At 41.4% G+C, this 24,023-nt stretch overlaps 2 protein-coding genes across 3 annotated transcripts; one reads left to right on the top strand and one right to left on the bottom strand.

Annotated features, from left to right (window-relative positions):
* Positions 1-40: 40 nt before the first annotated feature.
* Positions 41-21,283, bottom strand: lonrf1 (LON peptidase N-terminal domain and ring finger 1). Of its 2 annotated transcripts, XM_063219404.1 has the most exons (13): positions 20,506-21,283; positions 18,821-18,936; positions 17,195-17,317; positions 16,611-16,841; positions 14,209-14,328; positions 12,474-12,699; positions 6,497-6,590; positions 6,270-6,384; positions 5,260-5,381; positions 4,451-4,609; positions 3,856-4,018; positions 3,465-3,617; positions 41-2,038 (listed from the first exon to the last, which is right to left on the bottom strand). In XM_063219404.1, exons 1-13 carry the CDS (start codon positions 21,128-21,130, stop codon positions 1,880-1,882), a joined length of 2,406 nt encoding a protein of 801 aa, XP_063075474.1. In that variant the 5' UTR covers positions 21,131-21,283; the 3' UTR covers positions 41-1,879. The 2 variants fall into 2 exon arrangements, with proteins under 2 accessions (XP_063075474.1, XP_063075475.1); XM_063219405.1 differs by lacking the exon at positions 14,209-14,328 and having other exon boundaries at positions 20,506-21,282.
* Positions 6,603-10,908, top strand: LOC134465635 (E3 SUMO-protein ligase ZBED1-like). The gene is made up of 3 exons (XM_063219406.1): positions 6,603-8,133; positions 8,809-9,428; positions 9,599-10,908. Exons 1-3 carry the CDS (start codon positions 7,275-7,277, stop codon positions 10,001-10,003), a joined length of 1,884 nt encoding a protein of 627 aa, XP_063075476.1. The 5' UTR covers positions 6,603-7,274; the 3' UTR covers positions 10,004-10,908.
* Positions 21,284-24,023: the final 2,740 nt, after the last annotated feature.

The following is a 24,023-nucleotide window of genomic DNA, read 5'->3' on the forward strand; positions in this document are numbered from 1 at the left end:
TTCTGATGGACACTCAGTAATCATATTCAAGGAGACATGGTGAAAAAAATAGCATTTATTATGGAAAATTGATAACTTAAATATTCAAGCCGCAAAAGCAAGATATTCTCAAGAAAACAAAAACAAATATCTTCTTCCCACTATTTTTTTATACAAATGATTTAAATACAACAGACCGATTTCTGAACATCTGTTAATTAGAATTTGTCTCATTTACTTTACTTTTTTTTGTACACACGTATTTGGCCACAATATGGCGACTAGAGTGTAATTACACCACGAAGATTAACTCCAGCAAAAGGAATGAAACAAACAAAAACAAAAAACATGTTTAGGAAGAGGGATGCTGAAGCACGGCGCCAAGATGGCATAATCCAATGTGGAATAAGGCAATAATGTGTAAGTGTCCCACCAGCTTCTCAACCTGAAGCCACACTTAAGTTGATGGAGAGATTAGTAAACCTGTCTTTGCTTTTGTGCGTCCATCAAAACACTGCAGAATTCTTCTCTTTTAATTTCAAACAAATCACCTCATTGTATGTCATTTTAAAATATCCTCTTGCTTCACATTGCGCAGACTGGAAGTTATGGGCCTTTGGGAAATACAAGGTGACGAACAACAAAAACATCACGAATGGAAGAGAACTCTCCTCATAATACAAATTATGCCATCTCCCTCTTAATCACCAACAACTCTTTCTCGAAACCATAGTTGCTCACTAGGTTAGCTACTTTGCTGTTTGCAGTGCAATTTCCCATTGACTACCAAGCTGCTAACTGGTTAGCAACTACGGTTTGAAGAAAGAAGAAGTTCCCATCCAATCCCGACAATAGTAATGATAATAATTATTATAATAATATATAATAATGTACCAGATGTGCACCTTCACCATAGTTCTATGGTCAATTGCTGGAGTCTGAAGTCAGAGTGGAAGCCTTGTTCTGTTGCAAGCTAGATGTACCCGCCTAGCTGCAAAAAATGTTACAGTCTGGCTCGCTAAGCTAGGACCCTTGGGCTTCAGGACACCAAGTCGCCACATAGTCATCGTGGAACACCCTTTGACCAAAATCCCAATCAGGGTTGCAGGACGCCCTGCATACAGTAAAATAATAACAAATATCACTGTCCCAAAACCAATTCCCATGGAGTCACCTTTTCGTCAGCCAGGAAGAGAATGTCAGGCCGACTTGTGATACTGGGATGGCCAGTTTTGTGCGTATTCAGCATATTAATCTACATAGGGGGCTTAATGCTCGGAAGATTATTTTGTTCATGCCATCATCTTTAAATCAAGCAAGTGAATAGACATTCAATTTTCAGCCATTCCTGGATTACAATGGAAGTGTGGGATTTGATTATCCTCTCAGCATTCAGGATTTTCTGACACTCTGAGACTCATCACCACACACACACACACACACACACACACACACACACACACACACACACACACACACACACACACACACACACACACACACACACACACACACACACACTTCTGATAGACAAGCTCTTTCCTACACAGACACCTGATGAAAATGAGTCTTTGTGACACACATCTACTGCAACTGGAACTGATGGAAGAAATACTACAAGGCAGAAATACTACTGCATGGTGATTCAGAGATAGGGAATGAGGGACAGTCAGCAAGAACAGAGGTGAAAGCGTTTGGAAGGAAAGGTTTGGAAGATGACAAAGGTCTAGCTTTTCCAGGCTAGGGTCTGTTCCATCAGAATTTGAAGGAGGTGGTCGGCCATCCCGGCATTACTCCCAGGCGGCTCGCACAGATGGGCACGGGTTGGCATGTTGCCACCGGAAAATCCATCTGTCTGTTAGCGTGTGAGCGAGTGAGCGAGCATGTGCCGTGAAGCGCTCTATTCATTGGGTATACTCTGCAAGTAGGTAAGGATGTGCTGCATCTTCAGCAGGCGCTCACGTAGCGTGGTCATGGAGAGCACTGAGAGCTGGTAGCGGGGGTCCACGGGCAGCACAGCCAGCAACCACCAGCAGCATGCAGGCCCGTTCGGAGTGGCCTGCAGAGAAGGGCAGATGGAAGAGGATTGGAGAGAGAGGGAGAGAGAGAGAACAATAATTATTACATTTATTACATGATATTACACTTAAATGACGCTTTAATTTTATTCAAAGCGACTTACAGTTATTATTTGTCAGGGTATCGGTCACAGTCCCTGGAGCAATATGGGGTTAGGTGCCTTGCTCAAGGGCACTTCAGCCATGGATAGAGATGTAGGGAGAGGTCAGGGGGGATTCGAACCTGCAACCCCTAGATTGAAAGACCAACTCTCTAACCACTAGGCCACGGCTGCCCAATAATATTCAATGCATCCTATATTTAAGGTTTGATTTACTTGTGTGTGTGTGTGTGTGTGTGTGAGGGACTGAATCAAAAGGAACAACTGATTTCAGTTTAGTTTGAACTCTACACTGCCACTTTAACTCCTCTTCTCGTGTCATTTGTACACTACAATGCTATATTTCAATTAAAGAACTTTTTCACCTCACAAAACAGACATTACCTGTCATAAAAGCAATCTGTTATTTCACCAGACCACCAGTTTTGACCACCAGGCCATTTTCTGCATTTCTCGCACTCTACACATACCAAGATCACAGCAACATACTGAAATGTGGCGAAGATACTGTATCCCCTATCAGTACATATTCCAGTATTTTGTCTTCAGGTCAATGCTTTTCTTCTGGCACAGTTAAGTCTCTTCACCTACTGCACTAGTGCCCAAGTAAGGAGCCACTTCCTCAAATTACATAATGTCAACAGTGTAGGGTATAGCAGAGTCATGGGGGAATTCCATAACTTGCCGTCCTTCTTCTGCTAGCACTTCAATGTCACGACCCCTGTACCAGAGTATGCCAACAAATAGGCACAATGTGCAAGTGTGTGTGTGTGTGTGTGTGTGTGTCTGAGAGAAAGAGTGAGTGAGTGAGTGAGTGAGTGTGTGAAAGAGTGAGAGAAAGATAGCTCGAATGTTCTACTTCAGGACAGACTTGTGATGTAAGAACGTTCTGCCTGTTATGTGACTGTCCTTATAGCCACCCCTGTCCTACTTCTGCCACCAGTCCACACTCGGCACCCTCCCCCTTCCCCTCCTCGTCGCTCCTCCCCCACTCTCCTCTCCTCTCTTGTCTGACCCAATCCTTGCGGTGCTCTGGAAACAAGTTCAGTCGAGTGGATTAACGCAGCTGAGCAGGCTTCTTCCTGTTCAGAGGCCAGGTGGGGTCTTAAGTTGGTGACCTCTCCCACATCTCAGCGTGTCTAAGGTCTATATGCACCAGAAAGCCACGTCCCCTTCCACCACACCGACACAGCTAATTGTAGTTGCTTTTGTATACACTTGTCCCCCTCATACCCTGAATATTTCACCAGATATTAGACCACACGTTGACAGTAAAAGTAGTCCAAGTCAATCATTAATTGTTTACCTGAATGTCTGCTTCTCTCTCAGGCATGGGTCCAAAGTGCTGTAGGATCTGGTTGCGGAATCGGGTTTTCAGGTTCTGAAACCAGGTGCGGGCCTGCTCGTACAGCTGATCATGCAGCTCCTGTAGGTTTAGCAGCTCCTCCTCATTGTTCACCTGATTCACACACATTCAGAACAATGTAAAACATTCTGACAACAGGAAAAGTCGTGACATCAGATAAATGGGTGATTCCGTTGATTTAATGCAATGAAATCCAAGTATAGCCATATGTGGCGTTCCTTTGCACTCTATCATTTCACCGTGAAGCACTTCGGTGCGACACATCTGTTACTAAATGTGCTGTAGAAATAAAATTGCCTTAATGTTGGACACCTCTTTTTGTCGGACTCACCTTTGTGTCCTCAAGGTATTCTATGTCAGCTATGCAATATCCATCTTTCATTCCACGGGAAAGCACACGGAAGCGCTTCCCCCCAATAGTGTCCACCACCGAGCGCCCATCCGGCAAAAAATGGACACTTCGGATCAAGAGCATACAGCCATAATCCACAAACCTGAAAGCCAGCCAGACAAGAATTCAGGTAAGTGTACAAGGTAAGGTTATTTAAAAACAAGCTGTTATGACACAGTACGATCAGCGATCCAATATCCACCTCAATTTTCATTGTTGCTGGTGTTTTTTGTGAGATGTCATGCAGCAAATACAGCAAAAGCAACAAAAGCTACATGACGCTCATAACTGGATACAAGTGACAAAATGCATTTTGACATTCCGAATGGCTCCGGCTGCCAAACTATGTCGTAGTTCATCAACATGATATTCGCTGAACATGAACTATAAACTGTCGTTCATGTCAGCCAAATCGCTTCTGTCGCCAGCTCATCTATATGAATTAAATTACTTCCAGTGCAGTTGTCTCTTTTGTTGCATTCGGTCTGGTCAGCGGCATTTTGTGTATGTGACAGTGTGTGCGTTAGGTCCTTACCCTTTCTGGGAGTCACTGATGCACATGCCGAATTGGCGAGTGCCTGTGTCCATGCAGCGCCGGATCATGAGTCGGTAGCGTGGCTCAAATACATGCAGTGGGCAAGGCACAGTTGGATAGGCCATGGTGCACACAAACATCGGCACATTTTTTGTCAGACTGAAAGACATGAAGAGTTAATTCAGCAAGTTAATTCATTCATTCGTACAACTTGTTTATTAACTTGATGTAGGTTTCAAGTTTCAAATAACTTTAAGGTCGGCTTAGCACTCAATACAGTGAAAAAGCGATTTTATAGCATGAAATCACCAGTGGGCACTACTATAATGTCCAATAAATATATGTCGACGGGAAATGGAGTACCGCAATTGGTTGCACTTTCTGAGTACAAGATCAGGTGGTGGTGTTAATTGAACAATGATACATTCACCAAACCACTATGAAACAATGATATATTTTAAGAAAACAATAGATAATGTATACCAGTGAATTTACACCACATAAGCTACTTGCAAAAACTACAGCGTATTATCCGTAATATTACTACCATCAACGATGATACAATATCAACTTAATTGTCAGTTTTCACAGAAATTCATTTAGCATCCCTGAGGAAGACTCGTTTAAAGAAGTACAGGACATACAAATAACATTGCAATGTTATTGAACATATTGCACCATGAGACAAAACAGAACATGAACCCTGGGACCACAGTAATCAAAGCCACACACTACACCGAGTACAAGACACCAGTGCCATATGAACTTTTCAGTGATTTGTTTGCGGGTGACATGCACAATAGACTCACTCTGAGAGTTCTTGGGTCTCATCTGCGTGTGTTTTCTCCCTCTCTTTGTGCTCCTCTGCAAAATATTCCTTTATCACTCTATCCAGGACACTTGTAACATTGTACTTCCTACAGGAAAGGTACTGTGGAGAGAGAGAGAGAGGGAGGGGAGAAAATACTTTTCAAATGAGAAAAGCAGTTCCTACACAATCATAGACTCCTGGACTTAAAGACTGACAGCATTGTTTTGATGGATTTCATAATTCTACACTATTGGATAACAGTAAAATGGGCCAAGTGTAGCTGTTTTGCCCCAGGAATTCCTTAATAATTAGTCTGCCAGTGTCAAACTGTAAGGTGAAACATTGTTATCATTATTTTTGTTATTATTGCCATCACTATTATTAATATTATTATAAAACAAGAAATCTGAAAGTATTTACGCTCACCAAGTCCAGTGCAGTAACCGTTTATAACCGTGTTAACATAATGTTGTATTCACTTGAGTCATTGCTAATCATACCCCAATTGGCTTACAGAAGAACATGAACATAAAAAAGCTAAAAATATAGCGTAAATGATTATATCAGATTACATGTAAGGTCATTGCACTGCACTTCCAGTCTCCATATTCCCAATGAGAGTGCCAGATGCTGACATATTGTAAGATCTTAGGTCTTCCACCATTGGTTATTATAACAAATAAAAGCTTCTGAAAGATGCGGTGGAACTTGTTACTATATTGGTCATTCCCAGAAGCAGCGATGTGCCGAGCTTGTGACTATGAAGAACATTGCAGTGTTTTCCGACATTTTCACACACACAGTGTAATGAGTACATATGAATCTTTAAGGGAAAACAGTGGTTTAAATGAAAGTATAAAGGACATGTAAAATGAAATGTAAGTATAAGGGAAATGTAATGAAAGTATACGGGAAATGTAAAATGAAATGAAAGTATAAGGGAAAAGCCAAATCTTAATTCTGAATGTTTCATTGAAATGTTTTGACAACTCAAAAAAAAGTTCCTACCTCTTTCAGGCTCTCCTTGCAGAGTGGGCACTGTGGTGTGTGATCTAGACAGCGCTCAAGACAGTTTTTACAAAAAGTATGGCCGCAAGGTGTCGTCACTGGCTCAAAGAACAATCTGATGGGATACAAAATGCAAACACAACAATTGAATGAAATGCTTGGAGGGCATTTTTGTTTTGTATATTTTGTCTACGGATATTAGTAAAAGTGGTGTGTGTTGTCTGTACCTCATACAAAGTGAGCACTCGAAGTCGGAAGGGTCCAACAGGTCCCTAGTTATAGTTCTGAGGGAGACACTTGAACTGCCAGCACTTGTGGTCACTGGATCGGGAAAGAGAGAGAGAGAGCACAGCAAAGAAGAAGAGGACAAAGAGGGAGGTAGAGAAAAGAAAGGAGCCCAAATAAGCATGCGTTTAGTCACATATCTGTTAGGTGCACTGAGTCCACTACAGACCGCGATACAGGCAGATTGGTAACACTTCACAATAACCTTCCGCTAATTGGTTAACTAATGTTAATTAATGGTAAGGTATTATTATGTCGCCCCGGAAATTGGGGGTGTGGGGGGCACAAGCTTTGCTGCATAACCGTGATTAATAATCATGATGGTGATTTTGATCTAAATAATCGTGATTATGATTTTTCCATAATCGTGCAGCCGTAATATATTATTGTCATCAGCAAATGTTTAGTAAGTGTTAAACAATTGATTTAATAATGATATATCAATGCTTATAATAGTATTATAGATGCTAGGGCTGAACGATCTATCGTTTTCGACCGAAAATCGCGATCTCTGGCAACGCGATTTTGGGATCGTCAAAGCTGCGGTTTTTCTTGGAGCATAATAACAGCATAGGCCTAATAATTTCGCCATTATTCTCATGCATGCTCAGTGCGCGGTGTAGAAAGGCTGTGTCAGCTACCAATCAGAAAGCTGCAGGCTGCGCGTGACCAGATGACGTTTACTCCACTCCAATCAGTGTAGCTGGCATTCACTTCAAGATGGCTGAAGCGGGAGAAGAGGAACTTCATGAGGAGGAGCCGGCGAAATTATTGCCAAAGAAAAACAGCACATCAGTCATTTGGGAGTATTTTGGATTCAAGGCCACTGATCAACACCAGAAAGAGGTGATTTGCCAAACATGTCGTGGAAAAGTGGCTACATCGGCTGGCAATACCACAAATTTACATCGCCATTTGAGAGTTCACCACCTTAACTTGTATGAGGAGTGCATGGCGAAAAAACCTCGTGAAACATCAAGTAGCAGCGATGCTTCGACAAAACAGTCTACAATTGCATCTTCCTTTGCCAGTGTGACGCCTTATGAAAGAACTAGCCGAAGACACAAGGACATTACCACTGCCGTAACGAATTACATATCGAAGGACATGGTGTCCGTGAACACGGTCACCAAAGACTCATTTAAAAGTTTGCTACGCACGATGGACAAGAGGTATGTTCTGCCCTCCCGCACCTACTTTAACCAAGTCGCCATCCCACATCTGTACGGAGAATGCAAGGCCAAAGTTACAAGTGAGCTGGAAAACATGGAGTTTTACGCGTCAACTACGGACCTCTGGTCAAGCAGAACAACCGAGCCATACATGAGTTTGACGGTGCATTTCGTGAACGAAAACTTCGAGCTGTGTAGTCGTTGCCTGCAGACAACGTACTTCCCCACTGACCACACCGGTGAGAACATTGCAGCGGGCCTTAAGGAGTGCTTGGCAAACTGGGGACTAAACGAGGAAGCACAGACCTGCATTACAACCGACAACGCTACGAATATGGTCAAAGCGATGGAGCTCAACCAGTGGACGAGACTGCAGTGCTTCGGGCACAGACTGCATCTTGCAATTGGTAAGTGTGTGTGTGTGTGTGTGTGTGTGTGTGTGTGTGTGTGTGTTTGTGTGTGTTACCTTCTTTACGCGTGTGTGTGTGTGTGTGTGTGTGTGTGTGTGTGTTTACAAGTGTATGAGTTCATGTTATAGCTAGTCTCTCAAACACAGTTTGGAAGCTCGGGGGAGGGGGGCGACGTCACGCGCCAATAAGTTTGTTGTCGTTAGCTGACCAGCTGTAGCGCAATGCTACCGTTTCCTCCTAGGGGTGAAAATGAACCCTTTCATGGCATAAAGTTACTCTACTCTACTCTTAACTTTGAAACCTCCCAATTAGCTCCAGCTTGCTTCTGTTAAACCGCGGAATGCCAAGGAGCAGAGAGAAGCTACAAAAGCTGTCATTATTTCTGATGTGCCAAATTAATGACGTTTTTGTAGTAGGCTAACAGATATCAGGATGGTGCAACCATGATGCCACTATTAAATTAAAATATTTCTTTACTGGGATATCTAAAAAGCATATTGCTGCAAATAAATTACCAATTACAAATACATATATGGGCAATAATTTAATGTGGTAGTACCACCTGACGTCTGCTGTTAAAAAGTAATTGTTCATTATGACAACAGATGGTATGTTATGAATACTGCATCTGTATGGCTTTTCAGACTGTAATATGTTTAATGTTTTCCCCAGAAAATGCTGTCAAAGATGACCAACGCGTCAAACGGGCCACAGGACTGTGCAAGCAGCTGGTAGCCGTTTTCAGCCACAGCTGGAAGAAAAAAGCAGCACTGAAGCAGGCACAGCAAGAGCTGAATCTTCCTCAGCAGTCACTGGTCACCGAATGTCCGACACGATGGGGCTCCCGTCAGAAAATGATTGGCAGAGTGTTGGAACAGAGCAAGGCGCTGTGCCAGGTTCTGTCTGAAGACCGGAAGACCCGCCACCTGGTCCCCACCTGGCAAGACACAGATGTGCTTGAATCTATCAACAATGCCCTTGGGCCTCTTCAAGAATTTACAGACGCCCTCTCAGGTGAGGACTATGTAAGCGTATCTTACCTCAAGCCAGTGCTCCACCTCCTGAGAACAGCTACACTTGCTGAAGATGACGAAGATACAGATCTCACAAAGGAGATCAAAACAAAAGCCCTCCACTACATTGAAGAGAAATACAGTGACCCAGTGACCCAGGGGCTCCTGGACATAACATCTTTCCTTGATCCAAGATTCAAAACCACCTACATCAGTGAGGAGAATGTCCAATTCATGAAAGACAGAGTGAAGATGGAAATGGAACTGGTGGCACAAAAGGTAAGCTGTCCTTTTTCTGCATTCTTTCAAATGAAACAAAAAGTTGTGTTTTTGTATATGTATTTTCTGTTAACTGTACTGACAGTTAAAACTTTTAGCCAAAATGCTGTGTTGGTCTTAATCACACATGAGGGCAAAACATTAATTCCTCTTATTACTGTGTGTTGCAGGAACAGAGGGCTTCTGTCACAACCAATCCCATGCCTGTCAGAGCAGAAGAAGAACCACCATCCACCTCTGCAAAGCGAAAGCGGTCACTGGGCAGCTTTTTCAAGACCAATGCTGTCCCTGCTTCCTCTACTGCGCAGTTGGAGGATACCATTAAAGCAGAACTGGACAACTACCTCATAACACCTACCATTGATGGAGAGCAAAATCCACTGGACTGGTGGAGATTGCACAATGTCAACTTCCCTTGGCTTAGCAAGTTGGCCCGTAAGTACCTCTGCATACCAGCAACGAGTGCACCGTCAGAGAGACTGTTCAGTGCCAGTGGCAATATTGTCACATGTCAGCGTGCAAGTCTGAAGCCAGCAAAGGTTGACATGTTGGTTTTCCTGGCCAAAAATCTCTGAAGAGATGCAGGGATGAAGGGGAAGATTTGTTGATTTTTGTTGTTGTTCTGCATCTTACCCTAAAATCCCTAAAATCTGCACCTTAACCTGACATGACTTTGCTCCGTTAAGAAAGTGTTCACGCTCTCTACTTATTACTTGTTTACAGACTAGATGTAAAATAATGTCACCATTTTGACATATTTTGTTGTTGAGGACAATATAGGGTCATTTTATTATTATTATTATTTTACTACATTTCACTTCCTCTTGTCACTTTATTTGAAGAAGAAGCACAGGTGTCTGAGTACACGGGTTGTAACTGCTGCTGATTTTCATAAGCTAGCTCCTTTGAGCCATTTTGCACTACTTTTAAGGTAAGACTCCTTATTTGCTCCACTTTGTTATATTTTATAATTTTTATATAGCCTATGTTAATTTACAAAAGTGCAATTATTTTGATGCTACTGAGCCATTGATACTTGATATGTTTTATTTATGGGAAATGTAAAAGAAACAAAATTTTACTAAAGAAAGAGGTCTCTTTTTATTTTTTTATGTAGCTTATGTTATTTTACAAAAGTGCAATTATTTTGATGCTGCTGAGCCACTAACTTTATATTTTTTGTTGATGGGAAATGTAAAAGAAGCAGAGAAGGGCTCACTTTAGAAAGACGGCTCTCTTTTTATTTTCCTTTTTTGGTGAATTGAACTGTTGTTGTTTCTTAGGTACTTGAATAAACAGTCTTGCATTTGAAATCGGTTGCCAGCAGTTTTCATTCTTGCGTTATCTTAATGTAATTCATTGGTTGTATAACTTTAAACTAAAACTTTATTTAAAGAAAATAAATCGTGGTTGAAATCGAAATCGCAATCTCTGCCAGAAAAATCGCAATTTCAATTTTTTCCTAAAATCGTTCAGCCCTAATAGATGCACAACAAACCATTAGCTAACCATTAGTTAACCATTTATGTGGAAGGTTATTGTGAAGTGTTACCGGCAGATTTACTGTATATGTTAATGTGAAGGTGGCATCATTAAGGGATGAGAGTGACCAAAATAACTGAATCTGTGTCATCAGCATTACTTTAACTTCCATAGAAGAATGCTAGATTTGAAATGTGTATGCTTCCCCCCATGGGCCATTTGCCAAATACTTACCCCTTTAAAAAAATGTTTTACTAGCAGCCCCAATTTTTCATTTACAACTGCAGTTCAAATTATAGCATTAAGAGAGAATGACTGAGACCATACAACAAACAAGAACTATAGAAAGGTACAGTATATGCTGATGCCACAAAATGTAGGCAATAGGAACAGACAATAATAAAAAAGCCACAAAATTGTATTTTACATAATGGCTGTTTTGTGTGCAATATGGTGCCCGAGAGTGAACAAAAAGGTCATTTGATATCACCTTTTAAAAAGCCCTTTCAGTGAAACTTAACATACATTGGCAAATTGTCTTTGTACAGCTGCAAAATGCATCTGTTAACACATTCACTACCAAGTCACGTAAAAATACGTTTAGCCTACCAAACGTTGGCTCCCAAACCGTAAAATTACGTTTTTACATTGTTTTATTGGATTCTGAATCTACACATTCTAATGCACATTCTGTGTGATTTTCGTAATAATCTGATGAACAGAAATGACATAGATCATGAAAACTCCTACAAAGTCAAAACTCCTACAAAGTCAAAACTCCTACAAAGTCAGGATCTGGATATTTCATCATCTGTGCATTTTATTACACACAGTATTTGAGTTTTATTATAGCCAGTCAAACCACTTCCTGATCACATCACGTCACGTCTCGAGATACTTCCTGGGCTGGAGAATCAAAACACACTTGCCTTGCTAGCTAGCCTATTCCTAAACATGGAAGGATTAGGAGTTTTGCTGCCATCAGGATAGGTGTAAAATGGAAGGTTGTAATGAAAAACAGCATGCAACACAGCAGGAAGTAGCCTACTTTTGGGTGAGTACTTTGGCACGTCTACTTTTATCTACAGAACGAAAACTGCCAGTCAAGTGACATTAGCCAGCTAGCATTTCAGATGCTCTGAACTGCCTGACCAGGTGATTTTTGCACCAAAATAGTTTACTTGGAAGCTACTGGAGTTGTTCTTCGGCCGCGAAAATGCATTTAGTCAGAGCGCACCCGTGACAAAAAAGGCTTTATCTCAGTTCGAATGTTCAAAATCGCTATTTTTACCTAAACCAGTGCGCGCTTAAAGTGAAATAACTTCGGAATGGAACAAGCTAGAAACAAACCGTAAAAATTTACAGACAGCTGAGTCCTTGGGCATGTGTCTGTGGGTTAAAGACAAAATATTTGGTGGGCGTTCAAAAAATGACATAAAATGATGAAATTGGTTGGGAGTCTACGGCTGAATTCCAAAAAACGACTGGTATTGAATGTGTTAAGATGAATTTCTTTTTTTGTGAACATGCAAGCAAGGATAATAAGTGTCATTCATGTCTCACCTCCTTGTTTCTTATGTTTGTTCCCTCCGCTATAGACAACAATCTGTCCCACGTCCGACACGGACAGCTTCCTCTTCAGTAGTGAGCCCTTCTCCTGGTCCCCAAGCTGGGGAGCGGAATACACTCGCTTTAGCCCTTCTTCTCCGATCCCTCCGAGGCCGTGGGTGCGTAACGAATGTGCTCGGCCCAGGCCTAGGCGCTCCAGGCTCTCAGACCGACTAACCTTCTGACAATGCAAAGACACAGACAGAAAAACAGAGATGTCAGTATGAATTGGCTATCATTGGCTATATAGGATGTCACGATGTCAAAAGTGACAGATATGCCTTGATCACAACAAACTGAACGCATTCACTTAATGAGTAAAAGAAAAACTAAGACAAAAGACTGTGTACTATCTGTACACACCGCCACCATTTAACTACTAGTACATCTTGAGGTTTTAGAGCAAATCATTTACTAAATTTACAGCTGAGCAATAATTTCTAGATAGTTGGGTTTACTTTAAGGGCAGTGTTTTTTGTAATTTGGAGCACTCCGGCAGATATTGAGTTTGCTGATGTGGGCTGATTTTAGTATGAGCAAGTACATGCAATACACTAAATATGTTATTAATTATGAGAAAGTAGCAATAATATCGTGCAATGACTGTTAATGGTTTTTTAACATCAATTTTTCCCTGCAGGCCAGTTCTGATGATATCACCGATCCACGGCAGTGCTGCCATGCATTAATTCAGCGGGTTTAGTCTCAAAAATGGTTTTCCCCCACATCGCCTGGATGTTTCAAACCAAAAAACATTCACTGCAACATGTTAGTGCTGCCGTATCATAATTAATGAATTGACAATAACGTATTTAGCGCCTGCATTTACTTGCCCATATGCAGGTGTTTCATGGAGTGCTTTAAATGACAAAAACTACCATGGCTGACCAGAACACTGTATCTTAGGGCATTTTCACACCTAGTCCTCTTTAAAGGACCATTTCAGTCAATTTCAATATGCTGTTGTATTGCTCATGCTACCCTTGACTTGTCAGTACCCCGTGATGCCACATTTTTCGGCTCAGCCCTTTCAGAGATATGAGCTATTCTAATGGGGGCAGCGTTTGTTTACATTTAATTTTTTTTTTACATAGGCTTACTCCAAATATTTTCCCAAAAGGTACCGCTGTTTGCTAGTTGTCTGCTGATGTTGCATAACCTTTTGGATGTTTTTGGGAATAAATAGATTTATTTTTTTTTAATGAAAATTAACAGCTGCCCCCATTACAATGACCAGGATCTTGGAAAAGGCTGAAGAAGAAGAAGAAAATAACCTCAGGTACTGACCAGTCCAGGGTAGTGTGAGCATTACAACGGCATGACGAAATTGACTGGAGTTATCCTTAAAGTGAACCGAACTCAGTCCTCTTTAAGTGGACGTCAATTAAGGTCTCAGTATGGTTCACTTCCGGGGGGTCTGGGTAAACTTTAGAGCATTTACATATGCGCAGAGATTGCTGAGTCAAAGGTCTGAGTTCACTTAAATGGCTGAAAGGGACCAGGTGTGAAAACTATTAAACTTAACTGGCATGAACACCCAGTTATAAAAGTACATTTGTTACATTTGATTCACTTCAAAGTGCTGGTCAAATCAAATATTTTACATTGACACACAATAGATATCAAATAACTTGGGAGGGGGCTGTGGCACAGCGTGCTAAGCCCCCCAAATTTGGGCTTGCATGCCCACCCACGGGGACCCCGATTCGAGTCCGGCCGGGGTCATTTCCCGATCCTCCCCTGTCTCTCTGTCCCATTCGCTTCCTGTCACCATCTTCGACTGTCCTGTCAAATAAAGGCATAAAAGCCCCTAAAAAATATAAAAAATAAATAAAAAAAAGATATCAAATAACTTGCATTCACCATCCATCAATATTCCCTGATATGCCTGGCCTTGTAATCTGTAACAGGGTATCTGCACATTTTTGCTCACCCAATTTAATGCTTTTTAATACCATTTTTAATACCTCCAACAAGAAAATTAATACCACTACACGGGGTGTGTGCATGTGCACGTTACATGGTATAGTTGTTATTACATTGCTATAATGCAATGCAATACACATATACAATAAAAGTATTATTATGACTATTGTGCTAGTAGTGAAGCCTAATGTGAACACATGTAAGCAGCAGCAAGGAAGAACTGATCTGGAAGCCTATGGAGACCAAGCTTGTCGAATTGCATACAAGCAGGAATTAAGTTAATGGGGGGGCCTAATGTTTCTCCCTCAGCCTCGCACATGCTTTAATAAGCCTACGAAATAAAACTGAGCATGCATTCACGCTGCTCTCTGTTATTTCATTCTCACTGCCAGCTCCCTTGTCACTTTCTGTGGCAGACATTTGCCATGACTTGTTAAAGAGGTTTCTGAATGATGAGGGAGTTTTCATGACTGTGCAGAATCTGGCTGCTGCCCAGGAGTGCCCAAGCTCTAATAGCCTATTATTAGTGTGCTTAATTTAACCAAAGACAGGCAAACACAACAAAAAGAGTGAGGTGACACACACTAGTTTGAAACACCATTAGGCCTAACCCATTTCTTTTAAATTCCTTCAAAACTGAAACCATTTCAAAATTGTGCATGTTTGAAAGTTTGATGACATTTAATCAAATACCTTCAATTGTAAAAAATAAAATAAAATGGGCAACAATTGACCATTCATAATGGATAAATAGTTGAGTGCACATTAGCCTACTATGAGTAGAGGCTATAACACCTGTGGTTTAAAAAGGGTTAAAAAGGAACGGCTCTGGGCTGCTCCTCCTTTTCTCCCCAAGCTTCAGGTGGCATCTAGCAAGAGGCGTTCTACTTTCAGTTTAGCAACAAGTCCTTCGGAGCGGCGAGAGCAAGCAGCAGCAGCTTCAATACCACAAGCATTTCACCGCTGACACGCGACTAAAATATAAGCTACCGATGCACACGCCACGCGGTTACCGATTTGGACATCCTCGCATATCTCATTGCGTCATTTAGACTCGTAAACACCGGTTTATTACATTTTACACACATTTCCACCGCTTGCAACTTCACTACTCGGGCACACTCCCGATTGCGTTACCCCTTGACAGCATCAAATAACCGTAAACACAATGATACGAAGCTCGGAGACTTTCACGATTTAACTGCTAATCTAAATTGCAATCATGGCATTCATGAAATTACATGCGTTAGCAAACGATACACTCAAACTCACGCTTTCGACGTGATGAAATTTAAAGTTTCAACTCTAAAACTGCGGACAAGTCAGCCACCACACGCACTGTGGTCGATGGAATTTACTTGGTCAGCCATCGTCATCAACCAGTAGGGGGATCCAGATGAGGGGGTCTGCTACCTGGCCGCCTGTCATTTACTGTCGAGTGCCTTGTTTCCTACCCCAGGCATGTTCCGACTCGGAGCGCTTGCCGTCTGTCTTAGTGATGAAAACTGTTCTTACGTAAATTAACTGTCCAAACATAGATTAGGCTACTACATTGTGTCCGGGTGAAATTTAATGCCGATCCTTTGGAAAATTAATGCCACACCTCGAAATTTAATGATTTTTAAAGCCTTAAATTGCAAGTTCTGTATTTAATGCTTTTTAATGCTTTTTAATGTCCCGCGGGGACCCTGCTGTTAACTTCCACACAATTCTGATTTCCCTACAGATTATAAATGGCCCTGATATTCCGGGGAAAGTCAGTGGAAATTAGTTCCCAACACCAACACAGCCATTTAGCGAAAAAGGAAAGGACAAGGAAAGGGGGGGTTAACAATGACTCATATACTGGCAGATTACACGTCACAGCCCAATGTTGTAAATTGGGTAAACTCTGATTCAATGCTTTCAAACTTCATTACAGTTTACTTCTCCCAATTCTAAACCATGCTCAATTCAGCAGCTCCTGACTCTCTGTACAAAAGTAGTAGGTAAGACCACCTGGCTATAACTTCCTTTGTCTGGAAAAACCTTGGCTGAAAATCCAAAAATTCCCTGACTCGTGGCAACCCTGCTTAAGTGATGCATTTTGTCTGTATAGGAGCAGAGTTCTGGCTTTTCCAGTTTCACTTCATTGTAAGACTTATTGAGCCCAACGCTGACATGTACCTCCACAGGGCCTAGATGGGGGTGGGCAGAGGCTGCCCGGGGTAGTGCCTGGCGCTGGGGAGAGCTCTGGACCTCTTGCTGCCCCTGGGTATGTGTATGGGGAGGACTCTTCTGGGGGTTGCGCTCCAGAGCTTGAGTCTTGCTGCGAAGATGTGGAGAACCATTAAGGGCTGTTTCTCGCAGACCCACCTTCACACTGTCAGAGACTGGAGACAGGAGACTGTGGAGAATCTGTAGGGAAATGATGAAAATCAAAAAGTAAGAGATTCGTTTGAGAATTATAAGCCGTGAGAGTTTGAAAATAACGACCAGCAAGTTCTAAGTCCTTTATAAAGCCAACTAAACTATGGAAATTAGATGGATACAAGTTTTCTAAACTCAAGTTTTCTAAAGCCTTGTCATGCTATGGAATAGTGGTCATATTACCGGTACTTGTAAATAAATACAATAACAAACAACTTTTGACTTTGAGTAACCTGATAATACTAAATAATACGATAAAAGCAATAATCTACTCTAAGGCTTTCAGGAGCTTCTTTTTACAAAATACCAAGAAAAGCTGCCAGCCATGAGAGAAACCTTACCATTTCTACTTCGTGCTTGGCTTGACCATAGCTTTCATCTAAGGCCAGGCAGTGTAGGAAGACTTGCAAGGATTCATCTACCTGGCCCATCTCTTGCAGGACCTTGGCTTTACGATAATAGGCCTGTGGAAATGCACGCACGCACGCACGCACACGCACACGCACAGACACAGACACAGACACACACACACACAATAACTGTGACTGTGACTGTGACTATGTTTATAAGCCTGATCACATCATTACCTCGACCATGGTCTTACTAAGTGTAATCTAAATCAGTGTTTCTCAACCTTTTTTTAGGCGAGGCACCCTTTCAATTCAAGAAAAATTTCAAGGCACCCCAAACCAACAAGCCGTAACATGGCATCGCATCCGATACCACAAAAGCTTAGAAAAGTAACACATTTGGAGACGTCACACACCCTACATTCAAAGTTGCAGCTGACTGGGGCGACCTATATTTACTTTATTGTGCGTAAATGGCAGATGAAAGATTCCACTGACTAGCCTTAACTTACCAATTTAGACAAATATGTATCATATTACATAACTTATTTATCAGCCACGTTTCCGTGGCACCCCAGGGTGCCCCGGCACCCCTGTTGAGAAACACTGATCTAACTGTCTTTGCAATGTTTTAAAAACACATCATGGGCCCTTTTTACTTAGCTTTATCATTATCACTATCATTATCTAATTGTGTCAAAACAGCATAAATGCACAATGTTTCACATTTATCCGAAGGAGCAAGTATGACATTTTGATTCTTATGTCTTACTGTCTTTGCAGTAACTGGTTAACATTTTGCATACAAATCCTTTGATGGACATCTAAGAATGAAGTGGGAAACTCATTGCAATGTTCACTATGTGTCACATCTGTCCAAATAAGCCAGGTGCAGGTACACATCAAGGTACACGTATATTCGTATAGTCTGGGACACTAATGGTCTTACTGTAATTCTAATTAAAAGAGTGAAACATTTTTTTTTTTTTTACATTTAGGTCTTCATCAGGCAAAGTGAGAGGAGTGGAGTGGACAGTAGAGAAGTCGCTACAATCAGCTGATCTGCAACTACAATCAGCTGATCTGAACCAACTGCGCCCCTTTACATGAATCCACTACCACATCCTGGTCTAAAAAGGTTTGGTAACACTTTCCTCGACGCCGGTGTCATAAGCATGTCATTACAGTGCCATAATAGTGTTATGCATGTGTCATAAACAGTATGTCCATGTCATAAACATTTTATGACTGTTGGCCTTAAGTGACATTCAGTTATGGCAAAGACAAAGGGTGTCTTTGCCATAACCGAATGTCACCTAAGGCCAACAGTCATAAAACTTATGACATGCACATAATGGTTATGACTTACCTATAACTGTGTCATGACACTACTATGACACTGTTATGACATGCTTATGACACCAGCGTCAAGTAAAGTGTTACCAAAGGTTTTAACCCGCAACTTATCAGCTCACATCTCAGGAAATACATCAATTCACACAAGTAGACCAAAACCCTGAGTTTGATTGATAGGCAGGCTTGAGAGGTACAGGTACAGTAAGTGATACGTTTGGACCATATAAAAAAACATCAGAAGGGCTCAGGCTGATCCCCTACCTCTGGTGATGGGGCAGAGGTCAAACAGATTTCCAAGTCATCCAAAGCCTTGAGGTGCTGCCCCAGTCCCACAAACGCATCTGCTCGGGAAGCACGAACGCGCACATCACCAGGGTCTAGTTGGAAGGAGAGAGTCAGAGACAGTCAACCACATTAGTTTTGTGACAGCTGCCTAGCCTACCAAGACAATTGTTACCTTTCAACTTCAGTATTGATTTCTGTGAGAAATTACAACAGCATTGGGGTGTTTTGAGGGTCAATGCACTACAGCACTAAAACAAAACTGAAGTTATATTTTTATTCTTTTGAAGTTGGCATCTGTGTAGTCTTGCATATTGCACCGAATATGCTATGGAGAAACTGTGGTAGGCTCCAACATGGTTAGCTGAAGTAAAACCGGTTCGCTGATTAAGTTAGGCCTACAATGCGTTTCTTTTTCATGTAGGAGATTTTCCCTCTTTACCTGAAGAAGATCGGATGACCGAAACGTTGTATTTAATGTTTGTTGGTGGAATGGACAGTGTGCAGGATTTCTTTACACTAGATTTTCCCTCTTTGACAGACATCCTAGCTTGACCTCACATACAGTAAGGGGTGCAAGTCTACTCCATAATTGTGATGCAGAAAGTCTACAAAAGTAACTTGTGATTGAAAGTGGAATGGCCGTCAATCAAGCAAGGGATCAAGATCCTACTGACAACTGCAGTTCAGTAGCCTAGTAAGTTAAAATAGCTAATTCATAGAGACTGGCAAGTATAATTATAAATTAATTATTTATAATTATAAATTCATAGAGAGTAGGCCTATGTTCTAACTGGGGGAAAAGAAAGAATTGAATTGTGACTATCACATGTTTTGCTTATCATGGCATGTCTTACAAACAGTAAGAACACAGTCGTCAATGTTTTTATACAGAGACCGGTAATGGAATGTGTGACACACATTATGTATGCTGCCTGTATGGCCTATTGGTTACAAAACATTCACTACTATGTCACGACCTCCCTTACACAATAAACCGTCACTGCGCATGCCCCAGTTATGGTTGTTTTGTAATGTACGGGTGTGTTACATGTTCCGCAGAGGTTTGTTTATATCATAGTTTCACATAACACTAGAAACGAAAAAATATGGAGTAAAATGATGCACATAAATAGAACTTATTTTAACGACATGAAAAGGGTAGAGGCTGTAGTCTAATGTACTTGCCTACGACTATAGCGGCAAGGAAACGGTGATTCACACTAACAATCCACCATTAGCAGTATAGTTTCTTGCATTGTAGGCCTACATTGTCCCTTCTCTTAACTAAACAGGGCAGCTATTCGACAGATTGTATATCAGTTCAGTTGGTAAACGGAGTGAGAAGAAACTTTGCAGACCCACATTTACGTGAGACTAGTTGTGCTTTCGAGTAGGCCTAATGCTAGTACTTGCTTATCAGAGGCGCCACAAACCAATAACCTAGCCCCCAAGTTGAACTGTCAGGTCTTCCTAGATAGACGTGTGCAGTGATTTGAACTAAGGAAAGACTTTCCATTTGATGTGCTATATGAGGGAGCACCTCATCCACCTCCAATTGTAGTGGTTTCTGACAGCCATTATTTCACATAACAACCCATCAAGTACATATGGCAGAACTTCACCACCACGCCAGTCTGAAATCGAGATTAAGTGTAACTTACCCGTGTCAATTAAACCATTGGCTAGCGCGAGACCCTCTTCAAACTGCTTTCTTCTTATTAAACACTCCGTCTCGGTTATCTTTCTAGAACGTTGCATTTCATCTGCGAAACACTTTTCCACAAGTCCACTCAAAATCACGTTAGATCGAAGCAGTCCAAGCCTTTTCCTTAAGTCCTCATTGCATACTTTACATTTAGAGAAAAGGCCTAGTTGCAAACATCTCCTACAGTAGGAATGCCCACATATGACGGTCACCGCTTCACCTATAAATCTATGACATCCTGGACAGATGAACACATCGTCCTCGGCACCTGTCTGGTCAGGGTTTGCGAGTATTGAAGGCGTCTCCTCTTCCACTTTTTTCTTGTAATTTCGAAGAATACACTCCACTAATGTACCGAGCTGCTCCGGTCGCACAGATCCATATCTTAAAGCCATTGAAAAGCTATCGATGGCTTCTTTCACACGATTTTCTGACGCGAAAGCGTCAGCTTTTAGTAAAATAAGTCTCTGGTGATCTACATGGTCATCATCTTCGTCCCAATCCAAATCGCTTTCGGGTGCTATGAAGAAACCTCTCTTTTCTTTTAAGGGACTTCTTTCCTCTGGAGTTTGAAGAGCCATAATGTAGAGGTGACATACAGGTCCCGATAGCAGCTATTTGACCCTATTATTTACAAGTAGTTCAAGAATACACTGCTACACGGCGCGACATTTGGGCTAAAGCAGCCGGGGAGTCCCTCCGTCCTCCACATTGTTACATAAAACGATGTCACGTGAACACGAAGGCGCACACCGATTGGCCAGAACGACTGGATTACAAAACGTGTACTCTGAAGTTTCATAACTACAGTTCAACTCAGGTTATAACAGAGGAGATACGTAACTTAAAGTCTGTATACATTTTTGACACAACGTAAAGATGTTTAGTCTTGATTATTTATTTAGAGAGAGATTCAAAAAGCGAAGCGTTTTAGAGCTGGTAGCTGACGGTGTTTGTGTGTTACATCAGCAGGGCAGTTAGAAGATCAGCGCGTTCTCGGGAAGTTTGACCGCATTTCCCAAAGTAGTCCGGCAGCCAAAAGCCAAATATCAGCCGAACCCAGTTTCGTCTGATAAAGTTTTTTTCTTTGCAGTTTGTGGTTGCCTAAGGTGTACATATTAAGATTCCAGACGATGCCCGGTGATATCCCTTGATATTGAGCCTTTTATGCTTGATGTGCTGCAGCCATAGATTACAACAGTCTTTGGCTCCCAATTCATGTTATGCTGACCAAATAACCTATACCATACTTATTTTGTGTTTGCTTACATGGTGGGATGTGTATAAGAACAGGTGGTGAGGTATGGACATCAGTGGGGCGGGGGGGTCATGCATGTTTGGGGGCGGGGCATTTCACCCAAAAAGCCTGATTTTCCAAGTCGGAGACACAAAGGCCAACATTTCGCCAAACGTGGCTTTATATCTCATAGTGGGTTGTTTGGTTTTGCTGTTTGTAGTTGTCCAACACTTACCCATCAGGATAAGAGTGGGTGATGTGCCAATTTCAGATATTAACCCTTTCATGTTGATTTCGCTGCAGCCATAGCCCACAAGCTTTTGACAGCTTCATAACTGCACTATGATTAAACCATAGAGCATTCTGGGCGGTAGGCCTGCCCCACATCAGAGTGGAGAAAGTGTCCTCGTACCAAATAAATTTTAGGACAATTACATAACTAGCTGTTTGTTCAAGCAGAGATATGTAACATTTAGGCTAATATTGGTGGTGTCAGCTTAGACATACCCAGAAAGGATTACTAATTCAACACAGAATTTCACCATTTCATACATTGCTATTTACTCTTCCTGTGCTGTTGTAACACAAAATAAAAATTGCAAGTAATAATTACATAATTTTTGGCTGATTATTTGTTTGCCTACAAAGTACATAATTTCAGTGGTGGTCGTATTAACATGGAAAGAGATAAAATTAAAAATGTAAATCCACAAAATGACATTGTAATTGACCTTTTACCAGCCCATGCCATATCAGGGTGTGACACTGTGGCATCCTATTTTGGTATTGGTAAAGGCTCTGTTATCAAGACCCTAAAAGCTGGATATCACTTGACATCAATTGGTAATGTGCTGGCACCATTCCAACAACTTTCCAGTGAGGCCACTAACTTTGTATCGGCATGTTATGGCATTCCAGACAGTATCAGCATGTCACATACAAGGTTGGTGGTATGGGGAAAAAAGAATGGGAATCAAGTGATCACTTAATACCAGGCAGGATACACTGGATTGACTTAATTTTTTGACTCAACAGTATATATAATGTATAGCTGTTTTCCTATGTTTAGATCTCTCTCTCTCTCTCTCTCTCTCTCTCTCTCTCTCTGTCTGTGTCTGTGTCTCTGAGCGTGCGGTACTGTATGTTGCATGTTGCAGTGTATATAGGTCTTTCTGTGTAAATGTACATGCATGTACAGATCTTATTTGATGGCTTTATGGATTTAAGTGATCATTCAATACCAGTCTGGATACACTGGATGTACAGTGCCATGAGAAAGTTTGGGCACCCTTTTGGAAGATCATTACATCGGTTTATTTCTCGTTGAGCTTTTAAAGTAGCAACTTCCTTTTAACATATGTTAAACTGTAGGGAAAGAGAAACATTTCAGCAGTGGAAGAATTTTCATAGGTGTTATAGAAAGAATTTTCAGTGGTTTTAAACAAAAATATACGTGTGCATAGATATGGGCACCCCAAAGAAGTTATACGATTAATATGAAGTGGAGCTCACCTTTGCTGATCTAATGGCCTTTGGATACTGGCTATACAAGAAGACAAGTTTCAACTGCCTGGTGCTACTAAATAGTTGCCAATTATTCTATCCAGAACCCCTCTAATTCAGTCAGATTACTCATCTGTCTTCTATAGACACCCTAGTTCAAATAAATTAATTCTTTTTCAATGATGGTGTTATCTCAAGATTGGTATGACCATTTCAAGACATTGTACTTGTTGTTTTGCATTAACTCATTGCTGAATTTTGATCAACACTGTCCTGCTGGAAAGTCCAAACTCTGCTCAGCTCTAATTTTGTACTTGAACTTGAACATGTTTTTGAAAAATATGCTATTTGAATAGAATTAGTGAGGCCCTTAACTGTAATATGTTTTACAGTGTGTATACTATCCACACAGACCAATAGTAGGGTGTGTTTTAGACCAGAGGTCATAGAATTTATGGGTACATTTTTTGCCATGTCCACCTCCCATTGTTAAGGTCAAATAACTCTAGCTCAGTCTCATCTGACCACACTATGGTTTCCCAAACTGCTTTTAGCTTGTCCAGATAAGCTTTCTGCATACGTTTAACAACTTAGCCTTTTTATTCGTCACCCATCCAATGAGCTTTTGCCTTGTGAAAAGTATACGTAGAAGGACCCATGTCTAAGTCTGCACTATCAGCAGCTATGGTCTTGTAATTCTATAGAGTTGTTCTGTAGTGTGCCTGTTACAATTC

Source organism: Engraulis encrasicolus, chromosome 16 (genome assembly GCF_034702125.1).
Source record: "Engraulis encrasicolus isolate BLACKSEA-1 chromosome 16, IST_EnEncr_1.0, whole genome shotgun sequence".
In the NCBI taxonomy this organism is placed as follows: Eukaryota; Metazoa; Chordata; class Actinopteri; order Clupeiformes; family Engraulidae; genus Engraulis; species Engraulis encrasicolus.

What these genes read in the sequence shown, in the direction of transcription:
- LOC134465635 (XM_063219406.1), top strand. Translation starts at nt 7,275, where the DNA reads ATGGCTGAAGCGGGAGAAGAGGAACTTCATGAGGAGGAGCCGGCGAAA. An exon ending in CAGACTGCATCTTGCAATTG is followed by an intron (nt 8,134 to 8,808) that starts GTAAGTGTGTGT and finishes TGTTTTCCCCAG; the next exon opens with AAAATGCTGTCAAAGATGAC. An exon ending in TGGAACTGGTGGCACAAAAG is followed by an intron (nt 9,429 to 9,598) that starts GTAAGCTGTCCT and finishes TGTGTGTTGCAG; the next exon opens with GAACAGAGGGCTTCTGTCAC.
- lonrf1 (XM_063219404.1), bottom strand. Translation starts at nt 21,130, where the DNA reads ATGGCTCTTCAAACTCCAGAGGAAAGAAGTCCCTTAAAAGAAAAGAGA. An exon ending in CCTCTGCCCCATCACCAGAG is followed by an intron (nt 17,318 to 18,820) that starts GTAGGGGATCAG and finishes GCATTTCCACAG; the next exon opens with GCCTATTATCGTAAAGCCAA. An exon ending in CCAAGCACGAAGTAGAAATG is followed by an intron (nt 16,842 to 17,194) that starts GTAAGGTTTCTC and finishes ATTTCCCTACAG; the next exon opens with ATTCTCCACAGTCTCCTGTC.